This window comes from Narcine bancroftii, chromosome 8 (genome assembly GCF_036971445.1).
Source record: "Narcine bancroftii isolate sNarBan1 chromosome 8, sNarBan1.hap1, whole genome shotgun sequence".
Lineage (NCBI taxonomy): Eukaryota > Metazoa > Chordata > Chondrichthyes > Torpediniformes > Narcinidae > Narcine > Narcine bancroftii.
The window spans coordinates 50,407,349-50,434,514 of record NC_091476.1 but is presented as its reverse complement, the minus strand read 5'-3'; the positions used below and the strand labels follow the sequence as shown (position 1 = coordinate 50,434,514).

At 42.9% G+C, this 27,166-nt stretch overlaps 1 protein-coding gene across 1 annotated transcript in view; it reads right to left on the bottom strand.

The window, feature by feature from the left end:
• The window catches only part of LOC138741995 (sodium- and chloride-dependent neutral and basic amino acid transporter B(0+)-like), a 92,319-nt gene that overhangs the window by 24,243 nt on the left and 40,910 nt on the right, over positions 1–27,166 (bottom strand). Inside the window, exons 5-10 of the mRNA XM_069896191.1 lie at positions 8,348–8,486; positions 6,569–6,701; positions 5,877–6,017; positions 4,700–4,928; positions 1,267–1,392; positions 920–1,038 (exon numbers count right to left, since the gene is read on the bottom strand). Coding sequence (XP_069752292.1) covers positions 920–1,038; positions 1,267–1,392; positions 4,700–4,928; positions 5,877–6,017; positions 6,569–6,701; positions 8,348–8,486 — 887 coding nt within the window. The remainder of the gene's footprint in view (positions 1–919; positions 1,039–1,266; positions 1,393–4,699; positions 4,929–5,876; positions 6,018–6,568; positions 6,702–8,347; positions 8,487–27,166) is intronic.

The window sequence follows — 27,166 nt, the reverse complement described above, 5'->3', positions numbered from 1 at the left end:
TCTTGCATAAACCACAAGGGCTTTGACCAGGCTGAACTAAGTCCACACAACCCGTCTTCCAAATGGGGTTTTCCACAAGCTTGCCAGCTTGTCCTGTTCCAGTCCTAGATGCTGCTGCTGCTGACTGTAACACTGTAGAACTGACTTTTGTGTGTGTGTGTGTCTCCCTCTCTCTCACTCAGAGAGAAAGCCTGTTTGAATTTCTCTGCTTGCAAAACCACATGATCCTCTTTGAACAGCAAGTTCTCCTGCAGACAATCTATGGCTCCAACAAGTTCTTTCATCTGTTGCCTTTTGTAAACAACAACCCATTAGTGAAGTCTCTTGGGCACTTTCCAAAGCTTTTGCAGACTGTTGGCCCCGACATATCTAGTATGAGCAGAGCTTCAGTATTTTAAATAAGATCTGTTTTAAAATGTTTGTATATGACCTACACTAAAATCCCTGCCCCAATTTATCTCCCAAAAACATAACTATATTCTGTCACTAGAGGAACTGCTATTGCCAGAGAGTAAAGAATCTGTGGAATTATCTGCCCAAGAAAGCATTGGAGGCTACCTCATTGGATGTATTTAAGATACAGAAAGATGGGCTTTCGAATAGTGGAACAAAGGGCTGTAGTGAACAGGTGGATAAGTGGAGGAGAGTCCATGGCCTGATTAGACTTTCTTATTGTATGCGGAGCAGGCTCGAAGGGCCAGCTGGCCGGCTCCTGCTCCTATTTCCAATGTTCTAATAGGAAATGAGGATAGCTCACTCATTTGCACACATTCACTGCACACTCTTAAATAAATCAAAGCACAACTTGTCCAGTTCCTGGATCAATCTTTCATTCTTAATCCTACCAAATGATAATTTAATAGGAATTATAATCAGAACTACAGGTGGATTCACAGCATGCTATTAAAGAGCATCTTACCTGGGTTACAGAGACAAGGCCAACAAAATAAAGTAACAAACAAACACCAGATGTCAAATAAAGCCGCTTTGATTGCAGAAATCCTGGGAACTGGTCCATCAGGGTCGTTATAATTGTTTCTAGTGAAAGAACATCTTAAATTAGACCAAGTGGAAGGGTCTTTCTTGTTCAGTTCATTAATGCTTCAGTAAGGCATCAAGCAGACGACAGACACAAAGAACATGGCATCATAAACAATTATTTGGCTCCTTACAAACAAAAACTATATGTACTATTTCTCTTTTTTAACACTAGAAAGAAGTATGTCAATAGAGTCATAGAGGTAAATAAACTAACGGTCCTATTACCTAAACTTGCAAACTGAGTGTCAAGTCCCAGGGTAATAAGCATTAAGAAAAACAAAGTAGACCAGAGGGGTGCCCACGGCAGCTGTGCAAGGGCCTCTGGGTAGGCGATGAAAGCCAAACCGAAACCTAAACAGTGGAAACAATGGAAATTGTTTAGTTAGTGGCACTTAACTGAGGCAGGGAGCCATTTGTCTTCAAAACAGATAGTAAAGGTTTATCTATTATGTGATACACAAACTCCTAAGTTGAGCTCATGGCACCAGAGACCAGGGTTCAAACTTGATCATTGGTGTTATCTATATGGAGTGCTCCAGTTTGTTCACACACCCTGAAGATATGAAGGATGGTAGGTAAACTGGCCATATTGGAGTTGAGGATAAAATATAGGAATCGTCCAAATGGTATATAAGTGTAATGTAAATGACAGATAGTTGACGCAGACACACTGAGCTGAATGGCCTGTTTCTGTACTGTATCTTTCCATGAATCCTTGAATTCTTAACTTCATTACTTGTAATAGAATTGAATATTGGATGGCATGCATGATTGATATTGTTGGTGTTATTGTACACAATTTATCCGAAATGTACTTAATTCAAATCAAGATTCTGCAGGGTACGTTCATTAAAGCCTTTTATAATAAAGGATAAATGCTGAGGTTTACAACATCAACACATCTTTTTGTCTCCACAGATTCTACTTGACCTGCTGAGTACTTCTCACATTCTGCTTTTCTTTAATTATCTGGATCTCTTTCGACTTCATAGAGCAGTTTGGATTGTATTGCTGGTGGCAGCAGTTAATTTCTAAATGTTAGGGAAGCTCCAGCCTGCCAGAGGTAGCATCAAGCATATGTCCAGTCACAAAGTAGCAGAACTTTACACTTTGGTCCAACTCGTCCATGCTGACCAACTTGTCTAAATGAGGTGGTCTCATTTGGTTGTTTTAGCCCATCTCCCTGTTAAGGGGTGGCACAGTTGGGATAATGGTTTGTGCAATGCCTTTACAGCGCCAGCGATCAGGATCGGGTTTGAATCCCATGCTGTCTGTAAGGAGTTTGAACATTCTCCCTGTGTCTGCGTAGATTTTCCCAGGGGGGCTCCAGTTTCCTCCCACCGTTTGAAACATACTAAGGATGTATACTAATTGGGTGTAAATTGAACAGCACGGACTTGTGATACCAAATGGCCTGTTACCGTGCTGTCCATCTAAAAAATAGCCTTTCTAATGCATGTACCTATAATACCTTTTAAACATTGCAATTTGTACCTGTCTTTGCTGTTTGCTTAGCTGGTTGTTCCAACTACTGACCACCCTCTATGTGAAGTAAGTGTCCCTCAGGTTCCTTTTAAATCTTACTCCTATCACCTCTTGTTCTAAAGCCCCTCCCCACCACCACGCTATGGCCACTTACCTTACCCATGCCCTTCATGATTTTTTAAACATTTATAATGTCCATTAGCCTCCTTCACTCCAGGGAAAACAGTCATTTTATGATCTATTTTTCCAGTTTATTTTATCTCTACTGATACCTCAAGCTATACAATTGAGGGAAATCCCTTGCGAAGCTTTTCCATATCTTCTCCAGCTTCAGAGGAATGGCAACCAAGACTGCACACAATGCTCTAAGTGAAGCCTAACCAACAATTTGTCCAACTGTAGTGTGATATCCCAATTCTAGTTCTCAATGTCTTGACCTATGAAGACAAGCATGCCAAATGCTTTCTTCGTTGACAATCAACCTGTACTCCCACTTTCTTGGGAGCTATATATGTGTACTCATAGATCTATCTGTCCTACAACACTCTTCAGGGACATGCCATTCACCTCCCAAACACATGGCAGCAACTGCAACTGAAAAAACAATTTGTGCAACTGTAACATCATGTAACTTACTCAATGCCCTCAGCTGATGTAGTCACCGTCCTGCCCATTTTGAAAGTGCTATGTTGTTCAGTTATTATTCAATGTACAACATAGAATACTTGGTTCGTATTAAGATATTACAAATGTGGCAATTTCTGAGTGCATGTCAGGAGAATTAACTTTTTTTGGCATCAAGAGAACAACTTAAGAAGTTCTATCTCAGGACTTAATTTTTAAATATTCACGTGTCTTTTATTTCTAGCTTTTTCTTTCTGTATAAATCTCGTTCTGACTCTTTATTCTTACAACCTAAATAATGATATACTTGCACTAAACAGAGTGCACCAAAGATTCAACAACCTGGTTTCTGGAATGGCATTCCTGGATGAGAAGGTTAGGCATCTCTCCTGCACAGGGCAGAGAATGAGAGATAGCCTCATGGAGATGTACAAACTACTTGCAGAGTCCACCAGAGTAGAAGCAGGGAAGATGTTTCCACTGGTTAAGGAGGTTAGAACTAGGAGTCAAAAACTTTAAGAAATCAGCCATTTAGAACTGAAATGATGAGTTGTTTCTTCACTGGGATGGGGTGAATCTTGGAATTCTTTACCCTGGGGAGGTGTGGTGGCACAGTCAGTGATAGTTTAAATAGGGCTAAGAGAATCCCTACCATTCATTGCACAATATCTTTGACCCACTATCATCAGGAAGAAGGTACAAGAGCATCAAAATCAAGACTGTCAGGCTGGGATAAAGCTTCTTCCTGCAGGTTGTGAGATTGATGAGTGGTACTTTGTAACGTTGGGTCTCTTATAAATGAACAAAATGATTTGGAAATATTGATATATTTATTTTATATTATATTTTGTCTATATATGTAATTATTATGTGCTGTATATTACGTGTGTGCTCTGGAGTTCTTGTCAGATGATAATATACTTGAACTTGATCATCCAAAACAGAGATCCATAGATTTCTAAAGGGTAGAGGAATTAAGCAATGGGAAAAAGTCAAGATATAATGATTAAGATAAAAGGTACCTCAAGTTCTTGTTGATTCATGGTACAGGCTCAAGGGCCAAACGAACGATTCCTGTTCTTACTTCCAATGCTCTTACGTAGCACTTGATCTTAACACTTGTCTAATGTATGTTTCTTCCCTCACATTCTCAGCTCTTTCTAAACTATTAATTCTTTTTCATTTAAAGAGACACACTTGTCTCCCATTGTAGTTTTATTATTCCACTTTTTAAAATGTAGATATACAGCACAGCAACAGGCCCTTTTGGCCCACTAGTCTGTGCCATCCAATTTACACCTCATTGACCTACGCCCCCTGTAGGTTTTGAATGGTGGGAGGAATCAGGAGCCCCAGGAAAAACCCACACAGACACGGGAAGAACATAGAAACTCCATAGAAATCCCGGCCCAGTCCCGATCATTGGTTCAGTAAAGTTGTTGCACCAACCATGCCACCCCTAACATGAAAGGACAGATGAATTGAAAATGCAGTAATAAATCTAACAGGGCCCTATGCTATGAGTTTCCAGACAAGAGACCACAGGTACCTGACTGAGCAACCTCTGAAACGGGCTTGTCTTGTACATGAGCCAAGTGTCCAAGAATGGAGAAGATGGCAAATCCCGCAAGCACACTGGTGGCACAATTCACAAGGCAGATGATGATGGTGTCTCTATAACAGTTGTTGTGGAATTTGTTGTAGGAAGCGAGGGTTAATAAGCTTCCCCAGCCCACAGAGAAGGAAAAGAAAATCTGAGTTGCAGCATCTTTCCAGACCTGGTGAATAGAAGACAGAATCTGTCAGCATTGGAACATTCTGCTTGAACTCATCAATGGATAAAAAAAAATGCTCATTATAAGCATCCTAGAAAGGGGTGGTTGCACTGCTGAACTAACAGAACAAGTTTATTGGTCACTGGACCCTCATGGTAATGGTCATCCTTCTGTTTTCTGTCAAGTAATTCTTGGATGGGGTTCTATCTTTTTCCCCTTACACGTGTCATTTAGTAGAATGCATTCTATCAGTGTGTCAGAAATATTCTTTTCCCAAAACCCAGAAGCAAGAATTTTTTTTTAACATTAATTAAAAGTTAGAGCTCAATAAAATAAAGTTTTATGAAATGAGGCCATACTTGGAGTACTGTGTGAAGTCATGGACTCCCTGCTTGAGAGAGGATATACTGGCATTTGGGACAGTGACAAGGAAGTTTGCCAGGTGGATTTAGGAGATGAGAGGTCTAGTCCATAAGGAGATACTGAATCATCTCCTATATTTTCTGGAATTCAGAAAAATAAAACAGAATCTGATAATGAAATTTATGATAAGAATAGATAAGATCGAGGCAACAAATTGGTTTCCACTTGAAATGAGTTAGAATTAGTGCATTAAGCCTGCAGATTTGAGGGTGTTGATTTAGAATGGTGATAAGGAGAAACTTTTATAAGATTTTCCGTAGTGAATATGAGGAATTATCCGCCCAAGGAAGCAATAGAGACTACTGCATTAAATATATCTTAAACATTTGTATGGATCTTTGCAGAGTAGGTAAATAAAGGGTTAAGGGGAAAGAGTAAGGTAAGTGGATCTGAGTCCACAGCTAAATCAGCCGTGATCTTATTGATCATGAAGCAGGCTCAACAAGTCAGATGGCCTACTCCTGCTCATACTTCCTATTCTTATGAAAGGTTCTACAGAACCTCTGTAGATTGTCACAGTGTATTTACCTCAGCATTGGCTAGCTTGGAGAAGTCTGATTGGCTTCCAAGATAGAATTCAATTCCTTTAGTGGAGCCATCGAGGGTCAGTCCTCGGACCAGAAGTACAGTTAGAATCACATAAGGGAATATCGCGGTGAGATAGACCACCTGGCCATGCAGAGAAAATCGTTAGGTTTTTCTGACTTTCTGATGTAATCTTTACAGTTTTAAAGGTGTACTTGCAACCTGTTCCCCACCACCTTCAATATCTTCCAGTCACTGACTTCATGTGTCTACAGTGTTTCTCTCCACACTTTCCAAACATCGATCACCAAGAATTGTGATACCTAAACCCCAACAACCTCTCACTCTCCTCTCAGGTTTGACTGTCCTCACCTTATCCTACCCACCTCAATCATTACCAGGGTCTAATGCCCACTCTACCTATCAATGCCCCCAAGCCTTTATTCCCAGCATATCCACTCGATACCTGAACTCGGCATGAAATCAAAACATCTGCTACTACTTTTCTTTCATGAAACATTCACCAACACCTGAAACACTTATTGACACCTTGCTGCCATACCTGTAGAGCACAGCCATTCCCTAACTGGAATAAAGCAGACCAAAAAAAAAGAGTTATGAATTCTGGACTAATTGTCATAAAATATCCTTCATATTGTTATCAAAGTTTTGTCATATTCATTATTTTTTTTTACCTTTCCCGAAGATTTGATTCCTTTACATAATGCTGCACCAGTCATCAGCCAGGCCAGAAGCAGACATAGGGCTAAATGCCAGACTATCTCTCCTGTCTCATCTATTGAACTGGTACGGCGAAGAACCTTTTTACTAAATGTTGATAACAGAAAACACTACATATCACAATACTGTACATCATACATATTGATTAGTTTCAGATACATAGCAAAGAGACACTTGGTTAAATATACAGATGGTTGAAGCTGTGTTCACCACATTCTGCAATGTTCCATATTCTATGATTGGACAGATCCTGCACTAGACTAACACATCCTAACAAAAAAAGCGCTAGCACAGATAGCGTAGTGGTCAGCCCAATGCTGTTACAGGACGCACGACAAGGGTTTGAATCTAGCGCTGTCTGTAAGGAGTTTGTACATTCTCTGTGTTTGCATGAGTTTCCTCCAGGTGCTCCAGTTCAACCCACCTTTCAAAATTTACCGAGGGGTGTAGGTCATTCGCATGTAATTTCAACTCGTGGACCGAAAAGGCCTATTACTGCGCTGTGTGTATGTCTAAATGTCTAATCATGGCTTGGCTTCACATATGAAAATTTAGGAAGGTGGCTGTCCACATCTGCTGCAGGCTTGCTGGTGGCTCACGAGCCCAATGCGGGGCAGACATGCCCAGGCATAGTGACTGCAAGGTATTTCTTCAGAGAGTCCTTCTACCTCTTTATTGTCATGGTGGCTGTGGAGAGTTCGCCATACAGCACAATCATGGGCAGGCAATGACCCTCCATCCTTGAGATGTGCTCTGCCCAGCATACCTGAGGTAATGACTAAAACACCCATTTAAACCCTATTTGATATTGCCCAACATGATCTCCAATCCCAGACATTTTGTCCAATTAGGTATTTCCTCTCTAGATTGGATTCAATGCCATGTTAAATGAAATGAGACCACAGAATGTTTCATTCTGAGACAAAGCAATACAGGTTCCTTGCATGGCAAATTATTTCTTTGCAGAAATAATAGACAAATATTAATGAACATTTCTTGTAAAGGTAAACCTTTAGTGTTGCAAGGCAGGGCACATAGAATAATGAAAGGCTATCTAATTTGATGCCAATTTGGAATATATGTAAGCTACCATCTACATACATCTCTAGCTAAATCAAACACCCTCCCCACCTCCCCCCCCTCCCGATTAAGCAGGACCTTCAACCAATGAAGCACCTTATGAGGAAAAATATACTTAGAGCAGTGTAGGTTGTAAAGGTTAAAACCTTGTGTTTATGATTTATGGTTGTTTTACGACTTTCCCTTTAAGGATTCATTATTTTTGTAGAGTTAGGATACTATGATGTCATATATCATAATATTCGAGTGGACCGTGAGTTCTCTTTTCATTCTTGGAATGACCATGGAAGAGATGTAAGCTCTTGGGAAACTTTTCTTTGAATTTATCATTATTATTCATTATCATTATTATTCGATATTAATCATTTATGATTATTTTAATTCATTTATATTTCTTTGGAGTATCATTATCACTTACAATATACTTTATTTTACTCATCGTTATAAAGTGCAAGGATATGAAAATATTTATTTGCTTTATTCAATGGAACATTAAAGCTATTTACAGCTGCAATTATGAAGTTTGATTTATTTGGATGAATAAGATACAATTCTCTTGGAAGTTGACATGTTTTGAGATTGAGAAATATTAGAAACTGAGAAGTGCCACCTACGTAGGTTACAGGCATAACTACATATGGCAAATTACTTACTCCCAGTATTGCTCATTTGAGCTCTGATGAGGAAAGTGAATTTCTGATCCATTTGAGCAGGTTTCATTGTTTGCGTGCAGCCATGTAATATTAACAATTTCAAAATATCCATTGTCCTTAGTGAAATTACAAAGAGTATCTGAAAAAAATGGGATATGGTTGAGAAATACATTCCTTGGGAACAAATCTTACAGTAATTTCTGTCTTATAATCAGGCATCTATTTCTATCTGAATCTAGGTAATCTTGTCTAAAGCCAGCTCTCCAACTTCCCAGTGCCATTGCACATAGCTGATCAAGCCCTTGAGATTTGGCTACCTTCATATGCATCAGGACCTTCAGCACCTCCTCAACAGAAATATTGAAGGTTTTCAAGTTTCAAGATACTACCATTACCTGCCCCAAGTTCCCCAGTCCTTGTGTCTTTCCTCATAGTAAAATTAGAGAAGCATTTGTTGAGGACCTTGTCCATCTCCAGTGGCTCCATTCAGAGACCACTGCACTTATTCCTGAGGGGGTCCCCCTGGTTACACTTGTTAGGAACTAACAACCCTTTTAATAATGTTTGGGATGGAAGAGTTTTTTGTTAGCGCTAACATAGGAATAGCAATGGAAAATTCACCAATGGCAAATTCAAAATGATAATTTTAATTAAACTATTAATAACATTACATTTCTTACTTAACTCTAAACTTAAACTCACTATGCACAAAAGTGTGTGTGTGTGTATGTGTGTGTGTGTGTATAAATTATAAAATTCAAAGTCCCACTCTGAAAAGTCAATCTTTAAAACTTCAACATCATTTTATTCTTGCTTGAAAGTCTTAAATTCTCAGTTCAGAAATAATTATGAAGTACTTTTAAACATCATCTTTAGGCCTCTTTACTCCCAATTATGTTTTGTACATGAAGAATCTGCCCTCTTCTCAAAGACAGCAAATGTGGATATTTTCATCCACAATGAATTCACAAACCCAGACAAGGGAAAAACAAATGTGGTTAACTTCTTCCACAATTAAGTCACAAACCAGGCAAAGATTAAACGAAGTGGCCAAACACAAATATAGACCCAGTGGAATTTCTATTCTCCTTTCCAAAGAGACAGCAAAGTTGTCTTCATTAATTCAAAACCCATGGATTCTGCGTTCCCCTTCTTCCAGGAGTGACGCACAACAAACACCACCAATTCTGGTTTCTGTAACTCAACTCTGTCTTTCACAAGGTTTCAACCCTTATATGTCACAGGGTTTTGACTTCTGTGAATTACAAGCTGAACTGTTCCAAAACTAAAAACAAAATGTCTAAATTCGGTAATATATTTCTCCAAATCATGTGACTGTTCATTATTACCAAAGTAAGTCCCAATTCTTGGAAACCACAAGACCATCGTTTTTATTTCTATCAAAATCCTGTTCCTTTTTCAAAACAATTCCATATCAAATCAAAACTCAATTACAATGCTAGTTGACAAACTATCCAGATGCTTAATGTGAAAACCTTTAGCGGATACTTGCACACACATTGAGGGAACAGTGCACTCCACACCAGTAACACTCTTTTCACCCTCTTCCCATCATGAATAGATTCACAAATATGAGATCATACACCACCAAATTCAAGGACAGTTTCTTTCCTGACAATATCAGAATCCTAAATTAACCTTGCAGCAGTACAATTATGTTGCTCTGTTCCAGCTGATCACTCTCTGTAAAACTGTACTTTTGTACTATATTTTACTTGCTCTATTGCATATGTCTAACTGAACTGGTCACAAAACAAACTTTATCACACCATATGTGTACATGTGACAATGAACTTAAACTTCAACTTGACTAACAGCTCAATGTTCCATGGTACAGATACTCATCATGTGACAGAGGTGGAAGTAAGGGAGAAGAGGAAGTTGAGATATTAACTAGTGGAAATCCTAGCATTACTTGAAAGAGGTTATTCCAGGTGGACTGTTTAACAAGGCTATATGGGTTGATCATAAATAAGAAAGGGGTGATCACTTTGGTGGGATTATATTGCAGGTCCCCAATATTCAGTGAGAATTAGAAGAGAAAAGTTAGGTGCAGGAATAATAGGGTTTTAGAAGTAGGGCATTTTAATTTCCTAATTATCATGGTGCAAAGAGATGAGGCATAATTTATAAAATATATCTAGGAAAAATTTCTATTTGATAGCCTTAATAAATAAGAGGCTATGGCCAGCTTCTCTTGGGAAATGAGGTTATGTGTGTGAATGTATCAGTAGAGTAGAACTCTGCGACCAGAGACCACATTGGTTTTAATGTAACTATGGAAGAAGATAGTTCTGGTCCAGAAATTTAAAGTCCTAACTTGAGGTATTGCTAATTTTGATGATACAATATATGAGTTTTTGCTGGCAAATAAGATAAAGAAAAATTCTTAAAGAATCTATGTGTATTAAAGATAAAAAGGGTAGGAAGGAAGAGATTAGATACACTCAGAGATCAGTGTGGTAATCAATGTGTGGAACCAGTGAAGATGGGCAAGTAATTGCCATGAAGACATTGCCAGTGATATCCTGAAACAGGTTGACATTATGAAAGAGGAAATGCTGACAATCTTGAACCACATAAAAGTTGATAAATTTCTGAGGCCTGACTGGAATCTTAAAATGCAGTGGGAAGCAAGATAAGAAATTACCTGGGTGCTGGAAAAAGATTTTTGAATCTTTGATAGCCATGGGGTTAGGTGCCAGAAGGCTGGAAGATGGTTCTGTCATTATTTAAGAAAGGCTGAAAGGACTACCGGTGCTGAGAAAATGATAGGAAGGGATTCTGAGAGGCAGCATTTGTTTGCATTTAGATAGGCAAAGATTGATTAGGGCTAGTTAGCATGGGTTTGTCGGTGGGAAATCAAATCCCTTGAATTTGATTCAGCATTTGGAAGAGGTGCCGTAGAGGACTGAAAAAGAAATTGTCTACATAGATTTAGCAAAACCTTTGATGAATTCCCAAGTGGTTGGCTGGTTTAGAAGATCAGAGTATACGGGGTGCAGGGTGAACAGGCCAATCAGATACAAAATTAGCTCGATGAAAGGAGAAAAAAAATGACAGTCTAGGATTTCTTTCCAGATTTGAGCCTTTAACCTGATGCATGGTAGTTAATCACCCTGACTTCAAGCTGTGAAGTGTGAATTTAGGCATTTTTGGAAGTTAAATCTAGCCAGAACATAGACAGTACATGTTAATTTGTAGTAGAAAAGAGAAACTTAAGCGGAGCTCTCTGAAAATCAGAACTACAGGGAGACAAGGTGGAGAAGATGGTGTTCGGTACATTTGCCTTCATCAGATTTGGCAATGTGAACAAAAATTGAGATATCATATTATAGATGCACTGACTGTTGGTTAGAGTGCTTTTGAGTATTGAGTGGAGTTCTGGTTGCCATACTATAGGAAGGATGTGATTAAGCTAGAAAAGATTCCTCAAGACTTTGAATTATAAAGAGATTGAATAGACTGGGAATATTTTTGCAGGAAATCCTGATGGAGGTTTAAAAAGTTATGAGAGGCGTAGATTAGTTAAGGGAGTGATGAATGTTATAGGTTTAAGGTGAGAGGGGTTCTGATGGACACGTTTTTCCACAAAGATCGTGATGGGTTTATGGAATGAGATACAGGGGAGGTGGAGAGGGGTACAATTACAACATACGGAAAAACATTTAGACAAGTAAACATAGAAACATAGAAGATAGGAGCAGGAGTAGGTCATTTGGCCCTTCGAGCCTGTTCCGCCATTCAATGAGATCATGGCTGATCTTAAAGTTCAGTACCCCATCCCCGCCTTCTCTCCGTAACCCCTAATTCCCGTATACTGAAGAAATATATCTAATTCCCTCTTAAATATATTCAATGAACCTGCTACTACTGCTCTCTGTGGCAATGAATTCCATAGATTCACCACCCTCTGGGTAAAGAAATTCCTCCTCATCTCGGTTCTAAATGGTTTGCCTATTATCCTGGAACCATGGTCCCAGGTTCTGGACTCCCCCACCATTGGAAACATCCCTTCCGCATCCATTCTGTCCAGTCCTGCCAGAATTTTATATGTCTCTATGAGATCCCCTCTCAATCTTCTAAACTCCAGCAAGTATAATCCCATTTTGTGCAATCTTTCCTCAGATAAGCCGACCAAAACGGCACACAATACTCCAGGTGTGGTCTTACCAAGGCTCTGTACAACTGAAGTAAGGTATCCTTATTCCTATACTCAAATCCTCCTGATATGAAGGCCAACATACCTTTTGCCTTTTTAACCGCCTGCTGTACCTGCATGCTTGCCTTCAGTGACTGGTGGACAAGAACCCCTAGGTCTCTCTGCACTTCTCCATCTCCCAATCTATTGCCATTCAAATAGTAGTCTGCCCTCTGGTTTGTATTACCAAAGTGGATAACCTCACATTTATCCATATTGTAGTGCATTTGCCATGTATCTGCCCAGTCCCCCAATTTATCCAAATCACAATGGAGCTTCCTGACCCCCTCTTCAGTGCACACAACCCCTTCTAGTTTAGTGTCATCTGCAAATTTGGAGATATTACATCCAATACCCTCATCTAGATCATTAATGTAAATTGTGAACAGCTGGGGTCCCAGTACAGATACCTGTGGCATCCCACTGGTTACCGCCTGCCACTCAGAAAATGAGCCGTTTATCTCTGTCTTCTACCTGTCAGCCAGTTCTCAATCCACTTCAATACCTTGCACCCAATCCCATGAGCCTTGATTTTGCATGCCAGTCATTTATGTGGAACCTTATCAAAGGCCTTTTGGAAATCCAGATACACCACATACACTGGCTCTCCCCCATCTATTTTACCTGTCACAATTTCAAAGAATTCCAATAGATTTGTCAAGCACAATTTACCTTTTGTAAATCCATGTTGACTCTGTCCGATCCCTTCTCTGCTAGTCATATGCTCCGCTATTACATCCTTAATAATGGATTCCACCATTTTGCCCACTACTGATGTAAGGCTCACCGGTCTATAATTCCCTGCTTTTTCTCTACCCCCCTTTTCAAATAGTGGGGTAACATTAGCTACCCTCCAATCCAAGGGTACTGATCCTGAGTCTATCGAGTTCTGGAAAATAATTTTTAAAGCATCTGCTATCTGAATGTCCACTTCTTTAAGTACCCTAGGATGTAGATTATCAGGCCCTTCAGATTTATCGGCCTTCAATCCCTTCAATCTCCCCAAGACCATGTTCTTAGACATACTGATTTCTTTCAGCTCCTCCCTTGCATTAGTCTCTATGTTTCCCAACATCCTTGGGAGGTTATTTGTATCCTCTCTTGTAAAAACAGAACTAAAGTAAGAATTTAATTGGTCTGCCATTTCCTTATTCCCCATTATATATTCCCCTGATTCTGACTGCAAGGGACCTACTCTGGATTTCACCAATCTTTTCCTCTTGACATATCTATAAAAGCTTTTGCAGTTGGTTTTTATGTTTGCCGCAAGCTTACTTTCGTAATTTATTTTTGCCCTCTTGATTAATCCCTTTGTCCTCCTTTGCTGCACCTTGAACTGCTCCCAGTCTTCGGATTTGGTACCTTTTTTGGCCAATTGATATGCTCTCCCTTTGGACCTAATGCTATCTCTAATTTCCCTTGTTATCCACGGTTGAGTCACCTTTTTTGGTTTATTTTTATGCTAAACCGGTATAAACGATTTCTGCAATTCTTCCATTAGATCTTTGAATGCTTTCCATTGTCTATCCACCATCAACCCTTGCCCCCCCCCCCCCCCATAAACACCACCCAATCAATCTTACTCAACTCCCGTGTCATACCCATCATTATTTAAATTCAGGACCTTAGTCTTGGTTTTAATTTCTTCACTCTCCATGTCGAGTGAGAATTCGATCATACTGTAATCGCTCCTACCCAAAGGGCCTTGTACAACAAGATTGCTGATTAGCCCCTTTTCATAACATAATACCCAGTCTAAAATGGCCTGTTCCCGAGTTGGTTCCTCGACATATTGGTCTAGATAACCGTCCCGTAAACATTCAAGGAATTCCTCCTCCTCAGTATTTTTACTAATTTGGCTAGTCCAATCTATATGTAAATTAAAGTCTTCCATGATGACAGCTGTTCCCGTATTGCACGCTTCTCTAATTTCTCTTTTAATGCCTTCCCTCACCTCTACACTACTATTTGGAGGCCTATATAACACCCCCACTAACATTTTCCACCCCTTGCTATTCCTCAGTTCTACCCATATAGATTCCGCATCTTCCGAGTTAATATCCTTCCTGTCAATCGTGTCGGTCCCTTCTCTCACCATCAAATCTACCCCACCCCCTTTTCTTTCTTGCTGATCCCTCCTAGATATTGTATACCCCGGGATGTTAAGTTCCCAGGCTTGCCCACCTTGCCCACCTTGTAGCCATGTTTCTGTAATCATGTAATCATTGATATGAAAAGTTTAGAGGATTATAGTCTAAACACAGAAAATAGGATTAATTTAGATGGTGATCTGAGTCAGCACAGACACATTGGGCAAAGTCATGCATCTAGGAAAAACAGACTAGACCTGGTTTGGAAACTCAAGTGCCCAGAGCAATGAACTGTCTGTGTATTGACAGCAATTGACAGCAATTCACTGTGTATTGTTCTGATGGCTGGCTCCTCCCTTGGTTCTACCCTCCCCTACCCCAATATAAACCCTGGTTTTCCCGCCTTACCTCAGATTCACCTGAGGACTATTATATCTACTGGCCTTTGATTGTAAGCTATTAGAAATGTGTTTGTACTCCTCACTTGTTTCAGAGTGCAATCAGTCATGTAATACCCAGGAATATAGCAAGCTGCAGAAAGTAGTAAACCTAGCCAAATACAACACAGGCATTGATTTTCCATCCAGTGAAAGAATCCACTTGAGGCTCTGGCTCAAGATGGCGGCCAGCATCATAAAGGACATCCTTCACCCTGGACACAATCAGATCAGATTAAATATTTAGGTATTAGAATTAACAAGGATCTGGATAATTCATACAAGTTAAATTATTTATCTTTATTCCATAAAATTAAGAAGGATTTAAATAGATGGAAAGATTTACCTGTAACATTAATAGGTAGAGTGAATTGTATCAACATGAATGTTTTCCCTAGAATTCAGTACTTTTTTCAATCTATTCCATGTAAAATTCCTCAGAAATTATTTGAAGATATGAATTTTATAATTTGGAAGTTTTTATGGAAAGGTACAATGATAAGAGTATCCCTACAAAAATTAACTTGGAAGTGTGAATTAGGAAGTTAACAACTCCCAAATTTTCAGAATTATTATATAACAGCACAATAAAAGTTTATTAATAGAATTAATTAATTGATTTAGATAACCTGTTAATATGGGCTAACATAGAGTTAATTAAGATTGGTGAGAAAAGTTGCCACAATTATTTATAAATGGAATACTAATTTATTAATTATTAACAATAATCCACCTATTTTAAGACATTTAATTGAATTATGGAATAAGATAAATGATAGGTACACAGGGTAAGATTTCAGGTATCAGAAACTTTATTCCTTTCACACTTAATAATCAGCTGGAATGAGAAAGGAATTAAAACATTATAAGGTTGTTATGAAACTGGTTATTTTAATTCTTTTCAAAGAATGAAGAAAAAATATGAAGTACCAAACAATTATTTTGTTATTATCAAGTTAAGGCTTTATTATTAGATAATTTTGGACCTACTTTAAGATTATCAAGACAATCAAAATTTGAAACTTCGCTTACCTTGGCTGTTTGGCACTGCGTGCACGCCTTCGCCTTCCCACTGACCTGTTTTCGAAATCTATGCCATAAATATTTGTTGGCCAACAGTCAGCCGGCAATAGGTCTGACGTGGCCAGTGGCCACGTCGCACATAAGGGTGGTGTTACTGGTGCCGACTGGGTTGTCCTGGAGTTGCAATCCCAATATGGCTGTCCTGTACTGGGGCATTTTCTTGTCACTGTGTTGTGCCTTTGCCAGTACCGTGAAATCCACTCCCTTCGATAGCGTGTAGATATTTTGTCTGTACAGTGTGTCAGTTACCACATTGTCCTTGCTGGAGACGTGCCTTACATCTGTGGTGTACTCCGAGATGTAAGACAGGTGATGCTGCTGGCAGGCTGACCAGGGGTCCAACATCTTGGCCAAGGTGAAAGTCAAGGGTTTGTGGTCTGTGAAGGCCGTAAATGTCCTGCCCTCGAAGAAGTACTTGAAGTGGCGGATGACCAAGTACAGTGCCGGTAGGTCTCTGTTAAAAGCACTGTACTTCAGTTCCAGAGGTCACAGATGTTTGCTAAAGAAAGCTAGTGGTCGCCAACTCCCTTCAATCTGCTTCTTCAGAACTCTGCCAATCGCCGTTCCTGAGGCACCACCATCAAGGCTGTTGGAGCATCTGTCCTGGGATGCGCTAAAAGAGTGGCACCTGCCAGGGCTTCGTTGGCCTTCATGAAGGCCTCTGCTAACTCCTCATCCAATGTTATGTCCTTTGCCTTGCCCACCATCCTGGTGAACAAGAGCCTTATGATCCAGGCAACCACAGGGATGAACCTGTGGTAGAAGTTGATTATCCCCTTGAACTCCAGTTGTCTCCTGGTTGTGCTGTGCCTATGAAACTTCCAGATTGCCTCCACCTTACTGGCTAGTGGCATTGCCCCTTTCTTGGTTATCCTACAGCCCAGGAAGTTGATGGCCTCCAAGCTGGACTGGCATTTGGCTGGGTCAATCGTCAGGTGATTTGCTCAGCTGGGTGCAGAGGTTGCGGAGGTGCACCAAGTGTTCTTGTTGGTCCCTGCTCATAATGCGGATGTCGTCCAAGTAGAAGAAGGTGCCGTCTACGTCTTGACCCACCGCATCCATCAGCTGCTGGAAGGTCTGCATGGCGTTCTTCAACCAGAATGGCATGCACAGGAATTTGAACAGGCTGAACAGAGTGATGATGGCAGTCTTTGGAATATCAGTGGGGTGGACTGGAATCAGATGATATCCCCACATGAGGTCTACTTTGGAAAAGATCTTTGCCCTGTACAGGTTTGCTGCAAAGTCCTAGATGTGCAGCACGGGATATCAATCTGGCATGTGGCCTTGGTGAAATGATGGTAGTCGCCATATGATCTCCAACTCTCAGTGGCTTTGGCCACCAGATGCAGGGGAGAAGCCCATGGGCTGTATAACCACCATACTATGCCAAGCTCTTCCATTTTCTTGAATACCTGCTTTGCCAGCTGGAGCTTCTCCAGGGGAAGACATCGTGCTCGTGCGTTGTGCAGTGGGCCTTGGGTAATAGTGTGATGTTATACTCCATGCTGGGGCATTGCCATGGTATATTGGGGGGGGGGCGGGGTGGGGTGAGCACTACTGGGAACTCTGCCAGGATTTTGGCGTATTTGTCTGTGGATTGCTGCACAGAATCCAGGTGGGGTACTGCAAGCTTGGCATCCTTGATGGGGATGGTTTGGAAAGTCTTTGTGTGGACCAGTCTCCGACCCTTAAGGTCCACAAGCAGGCTGTGGGTGCATAGGAAATTTGCCCCAAGGATCGGCTGTTCCTCTACGGCCAGCGTGAATACCAACAAGAGACTGCCTCCCAACTTCAGATTTCTCTTTTAGATGTAAAAAAGTAGTTTTTTTTTACATTCAACAGCTATGTGGTAGTATTAAATTGAGAAAGTTTTAAAAGTTCAATTATCAATGACCCAAAGTTATTTTTATTCGGTAATATTAAAATGCTTAGTTTGAAATTGAGATTGACTATGTAGCAAATTGTGTTTTTAAGATTAGCATTTGGCTGTTGCAAGAAAATGTATAGTTATTACTTAGAAAAATGAGATTGTTTTAGGATTGCAGAGGTGGCATATGGAAATGAATTCTTACATTCATTGGAACATTGGAAAAACTTATGTATAATTTACGTGACAAATTATTTTCAGAAAGTATGGAGCCCCTATTTAGATCAAATGGGTTTAAAAATCTGACTCTCTTGTGGCTCGTTGTGATGGTGTTGCTCTGATCCATGGCAGTTGATTATATTTGTGATTGTTTAAATCTCCTTTTCTTTCTTTTTTTTTCTTCTGTTTTTGGGGTTATTGGGTGGGGGGGGTGGATTTTGTGAGGGGTTATTTTGTACTTTCTATATTCAAAAATTCTAAATAAAATATTCACAAAAAGTATGTGAAATTAACTCTGACAATCTTTAATGGAACTTGAGTGTAGATATGGACCTGCATTTTAATCAAAAAATGTTAACTTTTAGTAATGTTTAAGAAAGAACTGAATTAAAAAAAACACAGATAATATAGATGGGATCGATTTTTTGGGATCTGAAATATAATCTAATAGGTCACCTGCATACAAAGAAACCTTATGTTATTCCATTTCTGACAATGAGTGTCAGAAGTTCTGAAGCTTGATCAAATAGCAAGGGGATAAAAGGATATCCCTGTCTAGTTCCCCTAAACTCCTTAAATAAGGAGGATTTGTTATAGTTAGCAACAACCAAAGCTAAGGGGGTACTATAAATCAATTTAATCCATGATATAAACCCCATTCAAAAATTAAATTTCCTTAATGTTTCAATATTCCCATCCACTCTGTCAAAAGCCTTTTCAGCATCTAGAGAAACTAGATATTCTGGAATTATATCCGAAGAGGAATAAATAATGTTCAATAATCTACAGATGTTAAAATGTGAATAATGACCCGTGGCCGCATGCCACGGCAGCGATCAAGCCAGCGCTCCGGGCGGCAAGAGCAACTAAAGGCCAGCAGCCCGCGCATCAGCACTGGCCCCAACAAGCAAACTAGTGTGTGGATGGCAACAGCAGGTTAAAGGCTAGCGACCCCAAAATGGTGCTGGCCTTGCTGCCCAACCAACAGTCAGGGACAGTACGTGGGGAAGAAGGGATTGTTACGCAAGAAGGTACCCGCACGCAGGAAGCCTGCTTTTGTTATGCAGGTCATGACATCAGTATGAGGGGGCAACAGTGGGAAAGCAGCGAGTATAAAAGTTAGGCTTGAGTCCCTAATAAAACTCAGAGCTTAACCTGACTACACTACGTGTGTGTCTTCTTTTAAGCAGCATGCGGCTACAATTGGTGACGCCGACGGTTTAGATGGCAGCTAAATCCAACAATGAGGGAACCAACAGCTCTCAAATTGCTGACCTTCTGGATGAATCAACAAGGCATGTGGTTTGACCAGGCTGAAGAACAGTTCCTGATCCAGCAGATCACAGCAGAGTCCACCCAGTTCCAGCATGTGGTGAGTGCCCTGAACCAGGACATGGCAAGTGGGTGGCCAACTTCATCCGGACACCCCCATCGAAAGGTGCATACACTGCCTTCAAGGACTTGCTTATTCAGACCTTTGGGCTCTCACAGCATGAGAGAGGGGCACGTCTGCTCCACTTGGATGGGCTAGGGTACAGGCCTCCATCAGCTCTCATGAATGAGAATCTGGCCCTTCTGAGCCTTGCATCACATTCAAGCAGGCATTCCTGGAGCAACTGCCTGAGAACGTCCAACTACTCTTGGCAGATGCGAACTTCAGTGACCCCTGGAAAGTCACAGCATAAGCAGATGTTCTGTGGAAACAGAAGAGAGTGCTTGGTGTCCATGTCACTAAACCACACAGACCTGCCGATAAAACAGCAGCCCCATAGAGGAAGCGATTCCAAAGACCAGTGGTGTTTCTACCACCAAATGGGTAACAGAGCCCATCGATGCAGGCCACCATGCATGTTTCAGGGAAATGCTGGGGCAAGACGTCTCTGATAGTCATGACGGCTGGCCAACAAGATAGCCTCCTGTACGTTTGGGACCGCCAGTCTGGAAACTTTCTCGTAGACACAGGAGCAGAGGTGAGCATCCTGCCCCTGTCAGGACAGGATACCAGGAACAGGTAGTGAGGCCCCATGCTGAGAGCTGCCAACAACAGCACGATTCAGACTTACGGTACCCACAAGGTCTGATTGTTGAGAGATAGCCTTTTTACGTGGGTGTTCACACTGGCCGCAGTGGAACACCCACTCCTCGGGGCAGACATCCTGCATACCCATAGCCTACTCATAGACCTTAAAGGACAGAGATAGGTCCACACCAAGACTTTTCAAACCGTCCGTCCCCCCCAAAGACACCAAACTCCCAGCACACCACCTGGACTCCATTCAGCGATCGACCAATGAATGCACCAAAGTGCTGGCCATGTTCCCTGCAGTACTCACCGCCCACCCCCCCCCAATTAGCACGCCAGTGCTCCGACATGGAGTACAGCACCATATCCTGACCCAGGGCCCGCCGGTCTATGCAAGAGCAAGATGCCTTCCTCCAGAGAAGCTCCAGCTGGTGAAGGAGGAATTCAGAAAGCTGGAAGAGCTCACCATTGTATGCAGGCTGAGGGAAAGAGTTGGCAATCTGGCCCCAACTCAACCTTCCAGGCACGGACATGTGAGGACCAACCTACCCAAAAGCCAACAAGACTCTGAGTATGTTTTCATTCACAGGGGTTCACACCATTGCAGAGGTCATATGAGGATCTATTCCAAGTCATCCATAACAACGGATCCACATTTGAGCTGGAGATTGGAGGCAAGATGGAGGTCTTCAACACAGACAGGCTAAAGCATGCACACCTGGTCAAAACACCAGCACCACACCGGAGAGGCAGGCCACCGAAGCCTGCAAAGACTCTGCCTCTGGGCAACAAGGACAATACCGCCGGTTCTGGGGGAGGGGGAGTTGGATCATGTGGCAGCACTCCACCTTGGTGATCAACCTGGCACTCTGGTCAGTGAGTGCAACTAAAGGCCAGCAGCCTACACAGTGGTACTGGCCCCAACAAACAAACCAGAAGGGTGGATGGCAATGGAAGGTTAAAGGCCAGCGACCCCAAAATAGCACTGGCCTTGCTGCACAGCCAGCATTCAGCGACAGCGCGCGGGGAAGAAGGGATTGTTACGCAAGAAGGTACCCGCGTGCAGGAAACCCGGTTTTGTTATGCAGGTCGTGAAATCAGTAAAGGGGGGCAACGGCGGGAATGCAGCAAGTATATAAGTCAGGGGGTTGAGCCCCTAATAAAACAGAGCTTAACCTGACTACACTACATGTATGTGTCTTCTTTCGAGTAGTGTGAGGCAACAGACCTTTAACGAATCCAGTCTGATCTTCAGACATATTAAAGGGAAGGATATTTTCCATCCTAATAATCTACATTCAGCAAATAAATTGGCCTATAGGAAGCACCTTTTGTGAAAACTTTATCTTTTTTAGTAATCGTTGAAATTGATGCTTCATAAAAAGTTGCTGGTATGCTCCCAGAAAAATAAACAGAATTTTCAAATACTTTACATAGTTGAGGGGTAAATACTTTAGTATGTGGCGGCGCACATTCTCGTGGCGAACTGGCGTCACTTGTACTGCCGCGTTGCGGGGCAGCCATAAAAAGATGGTGCCGTCGGGGGTCCTCCTTGCCTCTTTGATGTCACTGCTCACGCGGGGGTGGAGCTCACGCTGTCCTTAAAGGGGTGCGCGCAGGATCTAAAATAAACAGTAATTGAGAGCATCAAATGTGGTGGCTGCGAGTCTCTTTCGTTGTAGTTGCCACTACATTGGTGACCCCGACGAGCACAAACATTTTTCTGGTATCCCAGCATGGATCCCGCCGAGATCAACGCTGTCACTGTGAAACTGCCCCCTTCTGGACCCCTCGCCCACGTGCGTGGTTCGGGCAGGTGAAGGTGCAGTTTCACCTCAGGAACATTTCCGCAGACACCACTATGTTTTACCACGTCATGAGCGTGCTTGACGAGGAGACGGCAACCAGAGTGGACGATCTCATCTTTGACCCACCAGCTGAGGGTAAATACCATGCCCTCAAAAATCTCCTTCTGGACACATTCCCACAACAGCGGGCCTCCAGACACCTGCATCTGGACGGGTTGGGAGACCGAACGCCATCGGCCCTCATGGACGAGATGCTGGCACTGGCAGAGGATCACAAGCCCTGTTTCTTGTTCCGCCAGATCTCCCTGGAGCAGATCCCCAAAGACATTCAGCTCCTGTTGGCGAAGACTTTTCCGACCCACGGTGAGTCGCGGCCCAAGCGGACACACTCTGGTGCACCAAGAGAGAGAATGAAGCCGCCCTCAGCCAGGTCATCCGTTCAGGAGCCAGCCGGTTACAGCCCCCTCCCCCCCAAGCACAAGCCAGAGGAGCACCACCCCACCTGGTGATTCTATCATCAACGCTGGGGGGCACAAGCTTGTAAGTGCAGGCAACCCTGTACCAACTAGGGAAATGACTCGGCCAGCCGCCATTGATGGCTGTGATGGCTGGACATGCGAACAGCTTCTTGCATGTGACCGATAAGTCCACCGGCCGGCATTTCCTTGTGGACACTGGAGTGGGACTGAGCGTTTTGTCCCCGACCACCCTTGAGACCCACACCCGAGCTCGTGGTCCCACCTTGCGGGCAGCCAATGGTTCCGCCATCAAATCTTTCAGCACCCGCAGGGTGCAGATTCAGATCGGGTAAGATAAATTCCTCTGGAGGTTCATGCTGGCCTCAGTGGGTACTGCGCTGTTGGGGGCCGACTTCCTCAGAGTGCATGGCCTGCTGGTAGACATGACAGGCAAAAGACTGGTTAACGCTCGCACGTTCCACTCAGTCCGCCTCGATGCCACGGATGTCTCCAAGCCTGAAATAGCCCTTGAGGGTGGTGGGTTTGGGGAACTGCCATCACTGCTCCCAGGGATGAGTATTCCAGCATGGAGTTCCCCTCCATCCTGTAGCCACAGTTCACCACTGCCTTGCCCCAGCTTGGGGTCTACCACCATATCTCCACACAAGGCCCAATGACTTCTGCCTGAGAAGCTGCAGTTAGCCAATGAGGAGTTTTCTCGCCTGCAGGAGTTGGATATCGTCCGCCACTCTGACAGCCCCTGGGCATCCCCTCTTCACATGGTCCTCAAATCTTCTGGAGGTTGGCAACCCTGCAGGGATTATGCTGGACGGGTATCCAATCCCTCACATCCATGACTTTACAGCCAACCTCCATGGCGCCCAGGTTTTCTTGAAAGTCGACCTGGTTCAGGGCTATCATCAAATCCCAGTCCACCCCAAGGACATTGGTAAGATGGCGATCATCATCCCATTCAGCCTGTTCGAATTCTTGTGCATGCCCATTGGACTTAAAAATGCAGGCCAGAATTTTCAACACCCCATGGATGCAGTGGGCAGGAACCTGCACTTTATGCTTATATATCTCGATGACATCCTTATCACCAGTCGTGACCACGAGGAGCACAAGGCCCATCTCCGCACAATGTTTGCCTGCCTGGCGGAATTCAGCTTCACAGTCAACGTGGCCAAGTGCCATTTCGGCAAGCAGATGCGGCAGTTCCTAGGACATACCATCTCAGCAGCAGGAGCCGCCCCGGCACCAGAAAAAGTCGTGGCCATCCATCAGTTCCCCAAACCCACCACCCTTAAAGGCCTGCAAGAATTCGTAGGGATGGTGAACTTTTATCATCGTTTCATCCGCGGCACTGTCCGCATCATGCGACCGCTGTTCTCATCGATTGCCTCTAAATACCAAGTCCTGGTTTGATCAGAAATGGCAGAGGGCGCTTTCACGGCAACAAAGGACGCACTGGCCAGCGCTACCTTATTGGTTCACTCGCACCGAGGCACATACCGGGCTCTCCGTAGACGCCTCAGCCACAGCTGTTGGGGGAATACTCGAGCAGTGGTTTGACAGACAGTTGCGCCCGCTGGCCTTCTTTAGCAGGCACCTTCAACGCCGGAACTCAAGTACAGCGCTTTCGACCGGGAGCTCCTGGCACTGTACCTAGGCATCTGGCACTTCCAGTACTTCCTGGAGGGCAGGCCATTCACTACGTTCACCGACCACAAACCTCTCACACAGACCCTCGCAATGGCCAAGGATCCGTGGTTGTCCTGCCAGCAACGCCATCTCTCCTTTGTGTCGGAGTTCCTCACTGACATCCAGCACAGGGCAGGTAGAGACAACGTCATGGCGGACGTGCTCTCCTGACCAGCAATCAACACCCTCACTCCCGGCCTCAGCTACAACCAACTGGTGCAGGCACAGAGGGAAGACACGGAGATGCAGGCCCTCCGTACTGTCATTTCGGGACTCCACCTCCAGGACATTTGGTTGCCAAGAAGCCTAGACACGCTGCTCTGTGACATCTCCACTGGTTCACTGCACCCGGTAGTCCCGCTGCAGTGGAGATCGCAGGCCTACAGCATGGTCCATGATCTAGCACACCCCTCAGTGAAGGCATCGGTGCGAATGGTGGTGGAGCAGTTCATGTGGCACGGGCTCAAGAAGGGGGCAGCTGAGATGGCAAGGAGCTGCACTCAGTGCCAGGCCTCCAAAGTCCACTGGCATACCCAAGCCCCAATTCAGCGCTCTGACGCGGCAGTCAAAAGATTCCAACACATAGATGTTGACATCGTGGGCCCCCTGCTGGTGTCCAGGTGCGCTACCTGCTCACAGTGGTCAATCAGACCACAAGATGGCCAGAAGCCATTCCCATCAAGGATACTTCTGCCGAAACGTGCGCCAGTAACTTGGTCACCCACTGGATCGCCAGTTTCGGAGTTCTGGTGCACATCACCAGCGACAGGGGTGCCTAGTTCACCTCCAACCTCTGGACTCAATCGGCGAACCTACTGGGGGTTAAATTCCCCCACACTACGCTGTATCACCTGCATGCCAATGGCCTGGTGGAGAGATTTCACCGCCACTTGAAGTCAGCCATCATGGCTCGCCTCACAGGCCCCGGCTGAGGATAAGAACTACCCTGGATCCTCCTCAGCATCAGAACAGCACCCAAGGAGGATCTGCAGGTATCATCTGCAGAATTGGTGTATGGTGCACCTGGTGAGTTCTTCAGCCCGGAATCCGACTCTACGACCGAGCACCCAAACCTATTGGCAGAGCTCCCCACCACACTTGCTTCTCTGGCCCCCCTAACTCCTATGCATCACGGCATCCGACCAACCCATCTTCCCAAAGAGCTGAACTCGGCGGAATTCGTTTTCGTTCGGCGCGGACCACACAGTGCACCTTTGCAACGGCCTTACGAGTGCCCATACAAAGTCCTCTAGCAGTCCGACAAGACTTTTACATTAGACATTGGGGACAAAAATGAACTGTTTACAGTAGACCGCCTAAAGGCAGCACACCTCTCGCGACTGGTTCAAATGGCTCAGACACACATAAGCCGGTTCTAGGAGGGTTGTATGGCAGTGCACATTCTTGTGGCGAACCAACCCCACTTGTACCACCATGTGGCGGGGCAGCCATGAGAAGATGGCACTGTCGGAGGTCCTCCTTGCCTTGCAGTTTCAGCCCTGCGCGCACCTCGGGCAGCCGTTATGACATCACTGCTCATGCGGGGGCGGAGCTCACATTGCCCTTAAAGGGGTGGGTGCGGGATTTAAAATAAACAGTCATCAAGAGCATTCAACATGGTGGCTTTGAGTCTCTTTCATTGTGGCTGCCGCTACAAGTAAATTATTTTTTAAAAATCCACCATAAAGCCATGTGGACCTGGGGCTTTGCCAGATTGAAGAGAAGAAATAGCTTGGGAAACTTTCAACTCTGAAATTGATGCTTCCAACAAGTTTTGATCTTCTGGTGATGTTTTGGAAATATTCAATTGTTGCAAAAATCTATCTATTGAAATAGAATGATCAGGAAGTTCAGATTTGTGCAGATCTGAATAATATTCCTGAAGCACTTTATTAATTTCAACATGATCAAAAGTAAAGTTACCATCCTTCTTGTGTATTTTTGTAATTTGTCTTTTAGATGCTGCTGTCTTCAGTTGACTAACAGCTTACCTGATTTCTCTCCATGTATATAAAATTGAGATTTGATTCTAGATAGGGTAAGTTAATAATAAATCATGCTGAGTTTGAAGTTCTACTCTTTTCTTATAAAGGTCCATACTAGACATCATAGAATATAATTTGTCAATCTCTTACTGTCAATTCACTTTTAGTATGTTTACTAAGTCCAGCAGAATAAGAAACTATTTGTCCTCATAATAATGCTTTAAATGCATCCCAAATTACCAGATTGGACATTTGTTCAGTATTTTGTCTGAAAAAAGAAAGAGTTCTGATCTTTAATAAAGCTAATGAATTTCTCATCCTGAAGTAGAGTGGAATTGAACTGCCAGTTTTGAACTCCAGAAGTGAGACCAGATTTCAACAGAAAGCTTTAAAGGTGCATGATCAAAAACAACAATTGCATTGTATTCACATTTCCCTATTGAAGGCACCAGTCGCATATCAATTAAAATAAATCTCGAGTATTTATGTATACATGATAAAAGAAAGAAAATTCCTTTTCCTTCAGGTGTAAAAATCTCCATATATTGACTAATCAATAATCCAGCAGGAAAGAGATATAACTAGCTGATTATTTGGAAGTGTCTAAATGGCAGAGAACCTGTCAATCAAAGGATTTAAACGACAGTTGAAATCTCCACCCATAATCAGCACATATTCATTCAAATTAGGTAGGAAATTATAAACCTTTTGAAAAAATTCAGGACAGTTGATATTTGGAACATATATATTAACCATTACCACCTTCTTATTTCACAATGAAATAACTATTAAAAATCTTCCAGCAAGATCAGATATTGTATTAAAGAGTACAAATGGAAACTTGGAATCAATAAAAATTGAGACACCTCTAACTTTAGCTTGCTTCCCCAAAACACAGAGTGTTTTGAAAAAGCTCTCTA